At 47.2% G+C, this 13,227-nt stretch overlaps 1 protein-coding gene across 3 annotated transcripts in view; it reads right to left on the bottom strand.

Moving 5' to 3' along the window:
* Window positions 1-13,227, bottom strand: part of stim2b (stromal interaction molecule 2b) — a 108,307-nt gene that overhangs the window by 34,309 nt on the left and 60,771 nt on the right. For 2 of the 3 annotated variants that reach the window (XM_055938980.1, XM_055938981.1), the window contains exon 3: window positions 1,041-1,152. In XM_055938980.1, coding sequence (XP_055794955.1) covers window positions 1,041-1,152 — 112 coding nt within the window. Of the gene's footprint in view, window positions 1-963; window positions 994-1,040; window positions 1,153-13,227 lie in introns of those variants that run through there. The other variant, XM_055938982.1, reaches the window with a different exon arrangement.

The following is a 13,227-nucleotide window of genomic DNA, read 5'->3' as shown; positions in this document are numbered from 1 at the left end:
CTCGGTACCGGTGCCCCCTGTATATAGCCTCCACACTGACTCGGTACCGGTGCCCCCTGTATATAGCCTCCACACTGACTCGGTACCGGTGCCCCCTGTATATATTCTCATTAGTGTTAGTGTTACTTTTCATTATTACTTTTTATTTTAGACACCTTGGTAAATATTTTCTTCTTCTTGAACTGCACTGTTGGTTAAGGGCTTGTAAGAAAGCGTATCACGTTAAAGTTTCCACTTGTTGTATTCGGCGCATGTGACAAATAAAGTTTGATTTGATTTACCCTCTCTCCCTTCCTCCCTCCCATTTACCCTCTCTCCCTTCCTCCCTCCCATTTACCCTCTCTCCCTTCCTCCCTCCCATTTACCCTCTCTCCCTCCCATTTACCCTCTCTCCCTTCCTCCCTCCCATTTACCCTCTCTCCCTTCCTCCCTCCCATTTACCCTCTCTCCCTCCCATTTACCCTCTCTCCCTTCCTCCCTCCCATTTACCTTCTCTCCCTTCCTCCCTCCCATTTACCCTCTCTCCCTTCCTCCCTCCCATTTACCCTCTCTCCCTTCCTCCCTCCCATTTACCCTCTCTCCCTTCCTCCCTCCCATTTACCCTCTCTCCCTCCCATTTACCCTCTCTCCATTCCTCTCCCTTCCATTTACCCTCCCTCCCATTTACCCTCTCTCCCTTCCTCCCTCTCTCCCATTTACCCTCTCTCCCTTCCTCCCTCTCTCCCATTTACCCTCTCTCCCTTCCTCCTTCTCTCCCATTTACCCTCTCCCCCTTCCTCCCTCTCTCCCATTTACCCTCTCCCCCTTCCTCCCTCTCTCCCATTTACCCCCTCTCCCTTCCTCCCTCCCATTTACCCTCTCCCTCCCTATTTTAAACCCCTCCATCTCTCTCCCTCCCTATTTTAAACCCCTCCATCTCTCTCCTCCCTCCATCTCTCTCCCCTCCCTCCATCTCTCTCCTACCTTCGGAGGTTTTCCAGCCCTTCCACAGCTCCTCCATCTATCTCTCTCCCCTCTCTAGCCCTCCATCTCTCTCCTACCTTCAGAGGTTTTCCAGCCCTTCCACAGCTCCTCCACAGTGATGTGTTGGTCTTCCCTGTGAAGGTTACTGTGTTTGTTCGTTTGTTGTTGCTTCATATCTTCTCTAATAAACTGCAAGAAGAAAAACACATTTGGTTATTATTACTGGTTATTCTATCATTACAGACTGCAATGAAACTGACACAGTGTGAACATAAACTAACTGAAGTTAAATAGAGGTATAGCGTTATGACATTGTAGAGAATCATGGATATCAGCAGACGTACCTTTCAGTGTGATGTGAGATATATTAGTTGTGTCTCTATTAGAAGTTGGCTGATTAATTAGGGACGATTTCAAATTGTCATAACAATCGGTAATCTGCCTTTTTGTACACCGATTATGGCCGATTACATTGTAATCCACGAGGAAACTGCGTGGCAGGCTGACCACCTGTTACGCGAGTGCAGCGTCAAAAGGACCTTGTGGCTGCAAGGAGCCAAGGTAAGTTGCTACTTAGCATTAAAGGTATCTTATAAAAAACAATCATCATTTAATCACTAGTTAACTTCTTGTCAATATGGGGGCGCTGTTTCACCATTGGAAAAAATAGTGCCCAAATTAAACTGCCTCGTACTCAATTCTTGCTCGTACAATATGCATATTATTATTACTATTGGATAGAAAACACTCTAGTTTCTAAACCCGTTTGAATTATTTCTCTGAGTGAAACAGAACTCTTTCTGCAGCACATTTTCTGTCAGGGAGTGAGATTTCAGAAATCGAGGTCCATGTTCTGGGGTCAGTTTATAAGTCCCAATGTAAGCTATGGGGCTACATGCACTGCATACGCCTTCCTCTAGATGTCAGTAAGCGGGGAGAATTTGAATGGATTGCGCAATCTGGGCCCTATATATAGACCGTGGAACGGAAGTACCGTCCTTTTCAATGGTGCGCTTGACGCATGAAGACATCACAATGGCGTCCTGCAAACACTTTCGTTTTAGTAGTTCTATATCTCCGGTCATGTTTTTATTCGTTATAGGTGTTAAAGACATCATAAGGTAGTTAATTTAAACCGACTTATAGCAGTTTATAGCAGTGTATTGCGATTTTCCTGGATTTCAATGTGACGCGCGTTCAGGAGTTGGACTGCTGGAGGTCATTTTGCAGGGCGCAGGCAGTGCACCTCCTTGCACAAAGGCGGAGGTAGCGGTCCTGCTGCTGGGTTGTTGCTCTCCTACGGCCTCCTCCACGTCTCCTGATGTACTGGCCTGTCTCCTGGTAGCGCCTCCATGCTCTGGACACTACGCTGACAGACACAGCAAACCTTTTTGCCACAGCTCGCATTGATGTGCCATCCTGGATGAACTGCACTACCTGAGCCACTTGTGTGGGTTGTAGACTCCGTCTCATGCTACCACTAGAGTGAGAGCACCGCCAGCATTCAAAAGTGACCAAAACATCAGCCAGGAAGCATAGGAACTGAGAAGTGGTCTGTGGTCACCACCTGCAGAATCACTCCTTTTTTGGGGGTGTCTTGCTAATTGCCTATAATTTCCACCTTTTGTCCATTTCATTTGCACAACAGCATGTGAAATTTATTGTCAATCAGTGTTGCTTCCTAAGTGGACAGTTTGATTTCACAGAAGTGTGATTGACTTGGAGTTACATTGTGTTGTTTAAGTGTTCCCTTTATTTTTTTGAGCAGTGTATAACGCTATATTGTGTTTTCGCTGTAAAACACTTAGAAAATCTGAAATATTGTCTTGATTCACAAGATCTGTGTCTTTCATCTGCTGCACGCTGTGTATTTTTAAGAAATGTTTTATGATGAGTAATTAGCTAATACACGATGGTCTCTGTAGTTATTCTAGTCGTTTTAGTGAGAGTTGTGATGGGGGCTGCAATAGTAAACTCTGATTTATACCTGAAATATGCACATTTTTCTAACAAAACCTATCCTATACAATAAATATGTTATCAGACTGTCATCTGATGAGGTTGTTTCTTGGTTAGTGGCTATTTATATCTTTATTTGGTCGAATTTGTGATAGCTGCTGATGGAGTAAAAAAAATGGTGGAGTATGGAAGTGGTGTCTTTTGCTAACGTGGTTAACTAATAGATTTACATATTGTGTCTTCCCTGTAAAACATGTTAAAAATCAGAAATGATGGCTTGATTCACAAGATGTTTATCTTTCATTTGGTGTCTTGGACTTGTGATTTCATGAACATTTTATTATATGATATCCCTGTGGCTTTAGGCTAGGCTATGCTAGTCAGCTTTTTTGATGGGGGGGGCTCCCGGATCCGGGTTTGTGAGGCGTTAGAGGTTAACTACACCTGGTTGATGATATTACTAGATTAACTAGCTTGTCCTGCGTTGCATATAATCAATGTGGTGCCTGTTAATTTATCATCGAATCACAGCCTACTTCAACTTCGCCAAAAGGGTGATGATGATTTAACAAAAGCACATTTGCGAAAAAAGCACTTTCGTTGCACAAATGTACCTAACCATAAACATCAATGACTTTTTTTAAATCAATACACAGAAGTATATATGTTTAAAACTGCATATTTAGTTAAAATAAATGCATGTTAGCTGGCAGTATTAACTAGGGAAATTGTGTCACTTCTCTTGCATTCAGTGCAAGCAGAGTCAGGGTATATGCAACAGTTTGGGCCACCTGGCTCGTTGCGAACTGTTTATTCCTAACAAAGACCGTAATTAATTTGCCAGAATTGTACGTAATTATGACATAACATTGAAGGTTGTGCAATGTAACAGCAATATTTAGACTTAGGGATGCCACCCGTTCGACAAAATACGGAACGGTTCCATATTTCACTGAAAGAATAAACATTTTGTTTCCGGATTTGACCATATTAATGACCAAAGGCTCGTATTTGTGTGTTTATTATAATTAAGTCTATGATTTGATATTTGATAGAGCAGTCTGAGCGGTGGTAGGAAGCAGCAGGCTTGTGAGCATTCATTCAAACAGCACTTTACTGCGTTTGTCAGCAGCTCTTAGCAGTGCTTGTTGCACAGCGCTGTTAATGACTTCAAGCCTTTTAACTCCCGAGATTAGGCTGGCAATACTAAAGTGCCTATAAGAACATACAATAGTCAAAGGTATATGAAATACAAATGGTAGAGAGAGAAATAGTTGACGCGTCATAATTCCAATAACTACAACCTAAAACTTCTTAACTGGGAATATTGAACCACCAGCTTCATATACCAGCTTCTCATGTTCTGAGCAAGAAACTTAAACGTTAGCTTTCTTACATGGCACATATTGCACTTTTACTTTCTTCTCCAACACTGTGTTTTTGCATTATTTAAAACCAAATTGAACATGTTTCATTATTTATTTGAGACTAAATAGATTTTATTTATGTATTATATTAAGTTAAAATAAAAGGGTTCATTGTTCATTCAATATTGTTGTAATTGTCATTATTACAAATATATATAACTTTTTTATTTTAAAATTGGCCGATATCGGTATCAGCTTTTTTTGGTCCTCCAATAATCTGTATGGCGTTGAAAAATCCTAATCGGTCGACCTCTAGTCTCTATGGTGTGCCAGCAGCATACCACCCTGCATACCACTGCTGGCTTGCTTCTGAAGCTAAGCAGGGTTGGTCCTGGTCAGTCCCTGGATGGGAGACCAGATGCTGCTGGAAGTGGTGTTGGAGGGCCAGTAGGTGGCACTCTTTCCTCTGGTCTAAAAAATATCCCAATGCCCCAGGGCAGTGATTGGGGACACTGCCCTGTGTAGGGTGCCGTCTTTCGGATGGGACGTTAAACGGGTGTCCTGACTCTCTGAGGTCATTAAAGATCCCATGGCACTTATCGTAAGAGTAGGGGTGTTAACCCCGGTGTCCTGGCTAAATTCCCAATCTGACCCTCAAACCATCATGGTCACCTAATAATCCCCAGTTTACAATTGGCTCATTCATCCCCCTCCTCTCCCCTGTAACTATTCCCCAGGTCGTTGCTGCAAATGAGAATGTGTTCTCAGTCAACTTACCTGGTAAAATAAATAAATAAATAAAATGGTCAGACCACAGGTGTTGTGAATATGGTGTTTGAGCAGATTACACTGTGTGTTCTCCTCCCACATAGCAGCGTAACCGCCGGAGGTCTTTCTCTGGTACACTAGATCTCCTCCATAACACCCTACCATCAACAACCTGCTTTTCTCTAGCCCTCACAACAGCCCCTGAATAGCCACAGCACCAACCGCCATTGCCAAGGAAACAGGTATGGGCAACACAACAAAACCTTAAAAGCTCCAATCGCCTTGGGAACAGCATGAGTTGATTTGGCACGAGTTGTGTTGCTACGCCATAATAAAGCACTGCTATTCTGCAACCCACCCTAAACCCCTCCCCTACCCCACCCCACCCCTCCTACCCCTTTGCATTGACCAATAACAGCGCTGTACACCATAAAGGTAGGATATAAGGACTACAGGGGCTAAATCATATGGTTCTAAACCAGTGGTTACCTTCGAGGATTAGCTCAATGTGGTTCTAAACCAGAGGTTACCTTCGAGGATTAGCTCAATGTGGTTCTAAACCAGAGGTTACCTTCGAGGATTAGCTCAACGTGGTTCTAAACCAGAGTTTACCTTCGAGGATTAGCTCAACGTGGTTCTAAACCAGAGGTTACCTTCGAGGATTAGCTCAATGTGGTTCTAAACCAGTGGTTACCTTCGAGGATTAGCTCAACGTGGTTCTAAACCAGAGGTTACCTTCGAGGATTAGCTCAATGTGGTTCTAAACCAGAGGTTACCTTCGAGGATTAGCTCAATGTGGTTCTAAACCAGTGGTTACCTTCGAGGATTAGCTCAATGTGGTTCTAAACCAGTGGTTACCTTCGAGGATTAGCTCAATGTGGTTCTAAACCAGAGGTTACCTTCGAGGATTAGCTCAATGTGGTTCTAAACCAGAGGTTACCTTCGAGGATTAGCTCAGCGTGGTTCTAAACCAGAGGTTACCTTCGAGGATTAGCTCAATGTGGTTCTAAACCAGAGGTTACCTTCGAGGATTAGCTCAGCGTGGTTCTAAACCAGAGGTTACCTTCGAGGATTAGCTCAATGTGGTTCTAAACCAGAGGTTACCTTCGAGGATTAGCTCAACGTGGTTCTAAACCAGAGGTTACCTTCGAGGATTAGCTCAACGTGGTTCTAAACCAGAGGTTACCTTCGAGGATTAGCTCAACATGGTTCTAAACCAGAGGTTACCTTCGAGGATTAGCTCAACATGGTTCTAAACCAGAGGTTACCTTCGAGGATTAGCTCAATGTGGTTCTAAACCAGAGGTTACCTTCGAGGATTAGCTCAATGTGGTTCTAAACCAGAGGTTACCTTCGAGGATTAGCTCAATGTGGTTCTAAACCAGAGGTTACCTTCGAGGATTAGCTCAACGTGGTTCTAAACCAGAGGTTACCTTCGAGGATTAGCTCAATGTGGTTCTAAACCAGAGGTTACCTTCGAGGATCAGCTCAATGTGGTTCGAAACCAGAGGTTACCTTCGAGGATTAGCTCAACGTGGTTCTAAACCAGAGGTTACCTTCGAGGATTAGCTCAACGTGGTTCTAAACCAGAGGTTACCTTCGAGGATTAGCTCAACGTGGTTCTAAACCAGAGGTTACCTTCGAGGATTAGCTCAACGTGGTTCTAAACCAGAGGTTACCTTCGAGGATTAGCTCAGCGTGGTTCTAAACCAGAGGTTACCTTCGAGGATTAGCTCAATGTGGTTCTAAACCAGAGGTTACCTTCGAGGATTAGCTCAGCGTGGTTCTAAACCAGTGGTTACCTTCGAGGATTAGCTCAACGTGGTTCTCAACCAGAGGTTACCTTCGAGGATTAGCTCAATGTGGTTCTAAACCAGAGGTTACCTTCGAGGATTAGCTCAACGTGGTTCTCAACCAGAGGTTACCTTCGAGGATTAGCTCAATGTGGTTCTAAACCAGAGGTTACCTTCGAGGATTAGCTCAACGTGGTTCTAAACCAGAGGTTACCTTCGAGGATTAGCTCAACGTGGTTCTAAACCAGAGGTTACCTTCGAGGATTAGCTCAATGTGGTTCTAAACCAGAGGTTACCTTCGAGGATTAGCTCAATGTGGTTCTAAACCAGAGGTTACCTTCGAGGATCAGCTCAATGTGGTTCTAAACCAGAGGTTACCTTCGAGGATTAGCTCAATGTGGTTCTAAACCAGAGGTTACCTTCGAGGATTAGCTCAATGTGGTTCTAAACCAGAGGTTACCTTCGAGGATTAGCTCAATGTGGTTCTAAACCAGAGGTTACCTTCGAGGATTAGCTCAATGTGGTTCTAAACCAGTGGTTACCTTCGAGGATTAGCTCAATGTGGTTCTAAACCAGTGGTTACCTTCGAGGATCAGCTCAATGTGGTTCTAAACCAGTGGTTACCTTCGAGGATTAGCTCAATGTGGTTCTAAACCAGAGGTTACCTTCGAGGATTAGCTCAATGTGGTTCTAAACCAGAGGTTACCTTCGAGGATTAGCTCAATGTGGTTCTAAACCAGAGGTTACCTTCGAGGATTAGCTCAATGTGGTTCTCAGTGTGGGTTTTGTGGGTTGGGCCGTCTACGGTATTAATTGCTGTGATCATTTGTGGTCTTGCTGTGGGTTGAGATCAGTGACTGGAAGGCAATGTCAAGCATACTGAGAATAAATAACTTCTTCATGTTTCAGGAATGAATATGGGTCATAGATACAGTAGATGGTTTAGTCATTTAGCAGAGCAACGACCAGTGTATTTATCTCAAGGTAGCTAGGTAAGTGAATTACGTAAAACCTTTACTCAAACCAACTGTCAGTAACGTCAGTGCTAGTGAGACAAGTGGGACTGTTAGTATTCAGTGTTTTAGTCAAATCTATCAGCTGTAATTCTCCTAAATGGCTGAACAGGAGAAATGATTGCCATTTCCACCTAAAGGTTTCCTAGCAAACACAATGACAAAGTTAAAACAGTGGACGTTTATTTGTTAACAAACACATTGACAAGTTGCACAACTTCAGTTTGTTTGCTATTGATGTTGTTATCCAACGGGAGTTTTTGGAAATAGCCGAGTCACCTGACAAATGACTAGGACATTAGCTCAAATGGACAGGACGCACACACACAATACAAAGGGGCTGGTTGTCTGAATTGGATTCCAGTTGGGTCGAAGGAGTCATCCCATGAGCCTCTCCTGCCCTTTCAAACAACACACTCGGAACTTCTGTAAGGTTGTGCGTGAGAGATGAAGGGGCTGGGTGGGGCAGGGGGGCGGTGTGTGTGTGAGAGATGAAGGGGCTGGGTGGGGCAGGGGGGCGGTGTGTGTGTGAGAGATGAAGGGGCTGGTTGGGGCAGGGGGGCAGTGTCTAGTGAGAGATGAAGGGGCTGGGTGGGGCAAGGGGGCAGTGTCTAGTGAGAGATGAAGGGGCTGGGTGGGGTAGGGGGCAGTGTCTAGTGAGAGATGAAGGGGCTGGGTGGGGCAGGGGGGCATTGTGTGCGTGAGAGATGAAGGGGCTGGGTGGGGCAGGGGGGCGGTGTGTGCGTGAGAGATGAAGGGGCTGGGTGGGGCAGGGGGGCGGTGTGTGCATGAGAGATGAAGGGGCTGGGTGGGGTAGGGGGGCGGTGTGTGCATGAGAGATGAAGGGGCTGGGTGGGGCAGGGGGGCGGTGTGTGCATGAGAGATGAAGGGGCTGGGTGGGGCAGGGGGGCGGTGTGTGCGTGAGAGATGAAGGGGCTGGGTGGGGCAGGGGGGCGGTGTGTGCATGAGAGATGAAGGGGCTGGGTGGGGCAGGGGGGCAGTGTGTGCATGAGAGATGAAGGGGCTGGGTGGGGTAGGGGGGCAGTGTGTGCGTGAGAGATGAAGGGGCTGGGTGGGGCAGGAGGGCGGTGTGTGCGTGAGAGATGAAGGGGCTGGGTGGGGCAGGGGGGCGTGAGAGATGAAGGGGCTGGGTGGGGTAGGGGGGCAGTGTGTGCGTGAGAGATGAAGGGGCTGGGTGGGGCAGGGGGCAGTGTGTAGTGATAGATGAAGGGGCTGGGTGGGGCAGGGGGGCAGTGTGTAGTGATAGATGAAGGGGCTGGGTGGGGCAGGGGGCAGTGTGTAGTGATAGATGAAGGGGCTGGGTGGGGCAGGGGGCAGTGTGTAGTGATAGATGAAGGGGCTGGGTGGGGCAGGGGGCAGTGTGTAGTGATAGATGAAGGGGCTGGGTGGGGCAGGGGGGCAGTGTGTAGTGATAGATGAAGGGGCTGGGTGGGGCAGGGGGCAGTGTGTAGTGAGAGATGAAGGGGCTGGGTGGGGCAGGGGGGCAGTGTGTAGTGATAGATGAAGGGGCTGGGTGGGGCAGGGGGCAGTGTGTAGTGAGAGATGAAGGGGCTGGGTGGGGCAGGGGGGCAGTGTGTCCGTGAGAGATGAAGGGGCTGGGTGGGGCAGGGGGGCAGTGTGTAGTGAGAGATGAAGGGGCTGGGTGGGGCAGGGGGCAGTGTGTAGTGATAGATGAAGGGGCTGGGTGGGGCAGTGTGTGTGTTTAGGAGGTCTGAATATCTAGCCATGGATCCTCTGGTGGTGACCAGTAGCACATGTCAACAACTCACTGAGCTATCCTTCCCTCAATAAATTATGCCTGTGTGCGTGCGTGCGTGCGTGTGTTTCCAGGCATGTCTACGGGTACCACAAAGCCCTTATGATTTACACTGGAGACCAGCTAGGAAATCACAACAAAGCAACAACCCCCAACTGAAGTAAAAAGTAACTTTAAAGTAACTTAATATTAAGAAAATTGGTCATAATATGAATAATTCACATCTATAAAAATAGCTAATCTATTCGTATAACTTTGTTGACCGAGGTCCAACTCGCACTCAGTCAAAAAGGTGATGGTCCACTATCCAGTAGCCCTACACTACACTAGAACCCCCTCACTACTGGTGTCACTATCCAGTAGCCCTACACTACACTAGAACCCCCTCACTACTGGTGTCACTATCCAGTAGCCCTACACTACACTAGAACGCCCTCACTACTGGTGTCACTATCCAGTAGCCCTACACTACACTAGAACGCCCTCACTACTGGTGTCACTATCCAGTAGCCCTACACTACACTAGAACCCCATCACTACTGGTGTCACTATCCAGTAGCCCTACACTACACTAGAACCACCTCACTACTGGTGTCACTATCCAGTAGCCCTACACTACACTAGAACCCCATCACTACTGGTGTCACTATCCAGTAGCCCTACACTACACTAGAACCCCCTCACTACTGGTGTCACTATCCAGTAGCCCTACACTACACTAGAACCCCCTCACTACTGGTGTCATTATCCAGTAGCCCTACACTACACTAGAACCCCCTCACTACTGGTGGCACTATCCAGTAGCCCTACACTACACTAGAACCCCCTCACTACTGGTGTCACTATCCAGTAGCCCTACACTACACTAGAACCCCCTCACTACTGGTGTCACTATCCAGTAGCCCTACACTACACTACACTAGAACCACCTCACTACTGGTGTCACTATCCAGTGGCCCTACACTACACTAGAACCCCATCACTACTGGTGTCACTATCCAGTAGCCCTACACTAAAACCCCATCACTACTGGTGTCACTATCCAGTAGCCCTACACTACACTAGAACCCCCTCACTACTGGTGTCACTATCCAGTAGCCCTACACTACACTAGAACGCCCTCACTACTGGTGTCACTATCCAGTAGCCCTACACTACACTAGAACGCCCTCACTACTGGTGTCACTATCCAGTAGCCCTACACTACACTAGAACCCCATCACTACTGGTGTCACTATCCAGTAGCCCTACACTACACTAGAACCACCTCACTACTGGTGTCACTATCCAGTAGCCCTACACTACACTAGAACCCCATCACTACTGGTGTCACTATCCAGTAGCCCTACACTACACTAGAACCCCCTCACTACTGGTGTCACTATCCAGTAGCCCTACACTACACTAGAACCCCCTCACTACTGGTGTCATTATCCAGTAGCCCTACACTACACTAGAACCCCCTCACTACTGGTGGCACTATCCAGTAGCCCTACACTACACTAGAACCCCCTCACTACTGGTGTCACTATCCAGTAGCCCTACACTACACTAGAACCCCCTCACTACTGGTGTCACTATCCAGTAGCCCTACACTACACTACACTAGAACCACCTCACTACTGGTGTCACTATCCAGTGGCCCTACACTACACTAGAACCCCATCACTACTGGTGTCACTATCCAGTAGCCCTACACTAAAACCCCATCACTACTGGTGTCACTATCCAGTAGCCCTACACTACACTAGAACCCCCTCACTACTGGTGGCACTATCCAGTAGCCCTACACTACACTAGAACCCCCTCACTACTGGTGTCACTATCCAGTAGCCCTACACTACACTAGAACCCCATCACTACTGGTGTCACTATCCAGTGGCCCTACACTACATTAGAACCCCCTCACTACTGGTGTCACTATCCAGTAGCCCTACACTACACTAGAACCCCCTCACTACTGGTGTCACTATCCAGTAGCCCTACACTACACTAGAACCCCATCACTACTGGTGTTACTATCCAGTAGCCCTACACTACACTAGAACCCCATCACTACTGGTGTCACTATCCAGTAGCCCTACACTACACTAGAACGCCCTCACTACTGGTGTCACTATCCAGTAGCCCTACACTACACTAGAACCCCCTCACTACTGGTGTCACTATCCAGTAGCCCTACACTACACTAGAACCCCATCACTACTGGTGTCACTATCCAGTAGCCCTACACTACACTAGAACCCCCTCACTACTGGTGTCACTATCCAGTCGCCCTACACTACATTAGAACCCCCTCACTACTAGTGTCACTATCCAGTCGCCCTACACTACACTAGAACCAACTCACTACTGGTGTCATTATCCAGTAGCCCTACACTACACTAGAACCCCCTCACTACTGGTGTCACTATCCAGTAGCCCTACACTACACTAGAACCAACTCACTACTGGTGTCATTATCCAGTAGCCCTACACTACACTAGAACCCCCTCACTACTGGTGTCACTATCCAGTAGCCCTACACTACACTAGAACCAACTCACTACTGGTGTCACTATCCAGTAGCCCTACACTACAACCCCCTCACTACTGGTGTCACTATCCAGTAGCCCTACACTACACTAGAACGCCCTCACTACTGGTGTCACTATCCAGTAGCCCTACACTACACTAGAACCCCATCACTACTGGTGTTACTATCCAGTAGCCCTACACTACACTAGAACCCCCTCACTACTGGTGTCACTATCCAGTAGCCCTACACTACACTAGAACCCCCTCACTACTGGTGTCACTATCCAGTAGCCCTACACTACACTAGAACCCCATCACTACTGGTGTCACTATCCAGTAGCCCTACACTACACTAGAACCCCATCACTACTGGTGTCACTATCCAGTAGCCCTACACTACACTAGAACCCCCTCACTACTGGTGTCACTATCCAGTAGCCCTACACTACACTAGAACCCCCTCACTACTGGTGTCACTATCCAGTAGCCCTACACTACACTAGAACCACATCACTACTGGTGTCACTATCCAGTAGCCCTACACTAGAACCCCATCACTACTGGTGTCACTATCCAGTAGCCCTACACTACACTAGAACCCCATCACTACTGGTGTCACTATCCAGTAGCCCTACACTACACTAGAACCCCCTCACTACTGGTGTCATTATCCAGTAGCCCTACACTACACTAGAACCCCCTCACTACTGGTGGCACTATCCAGTATCCCTACACTACACTAGAACCCCCTCACTACTGGTGGCACTATCCAGTAGCCCTACACTACACTAGAACCACCACACTACTGGTGTCACTATCCAGTAGCCCTACACTACACTAGAACCCCCTCACTACTGGTGTCACTATCCAGTAGCCCTACACTACACTAGAACCCCCTCACTACTGGTGTCACTATCCAGTAGCCCTACACTACAACCCCCTCACTACTGGTGTCACTATCCAGTAGCCCTACACTACACTAGAACGCCCTCACTACTGGTGTCACTATCCAGTAGCCCTACACTACACTAGAACCCCATCACTACTGGTGTCACTATCACCATATTATGT

The sequence above is a fragment of the Salvelinus fontinalis genome, chromosome 11 (genome assembly GCF_029448725.1).
Source record: "Salvelinus fontinalis isolate EN_2023a chromosome 11, ASM2944872v1, whole genome shotgun sequence".
Taxonomy (NCBI): Eukaryota; Metazoa; Chordata; class Actinopteri; order Salmoniformes; family Salmonidae; genus Salvelinus; species Salvelinus fontinalis.
The sequence above is the reverse complement of the archived record's forward strand: the minus strand, read 5'-3'. Positions and strand labels throughout refer to the sequence as shown.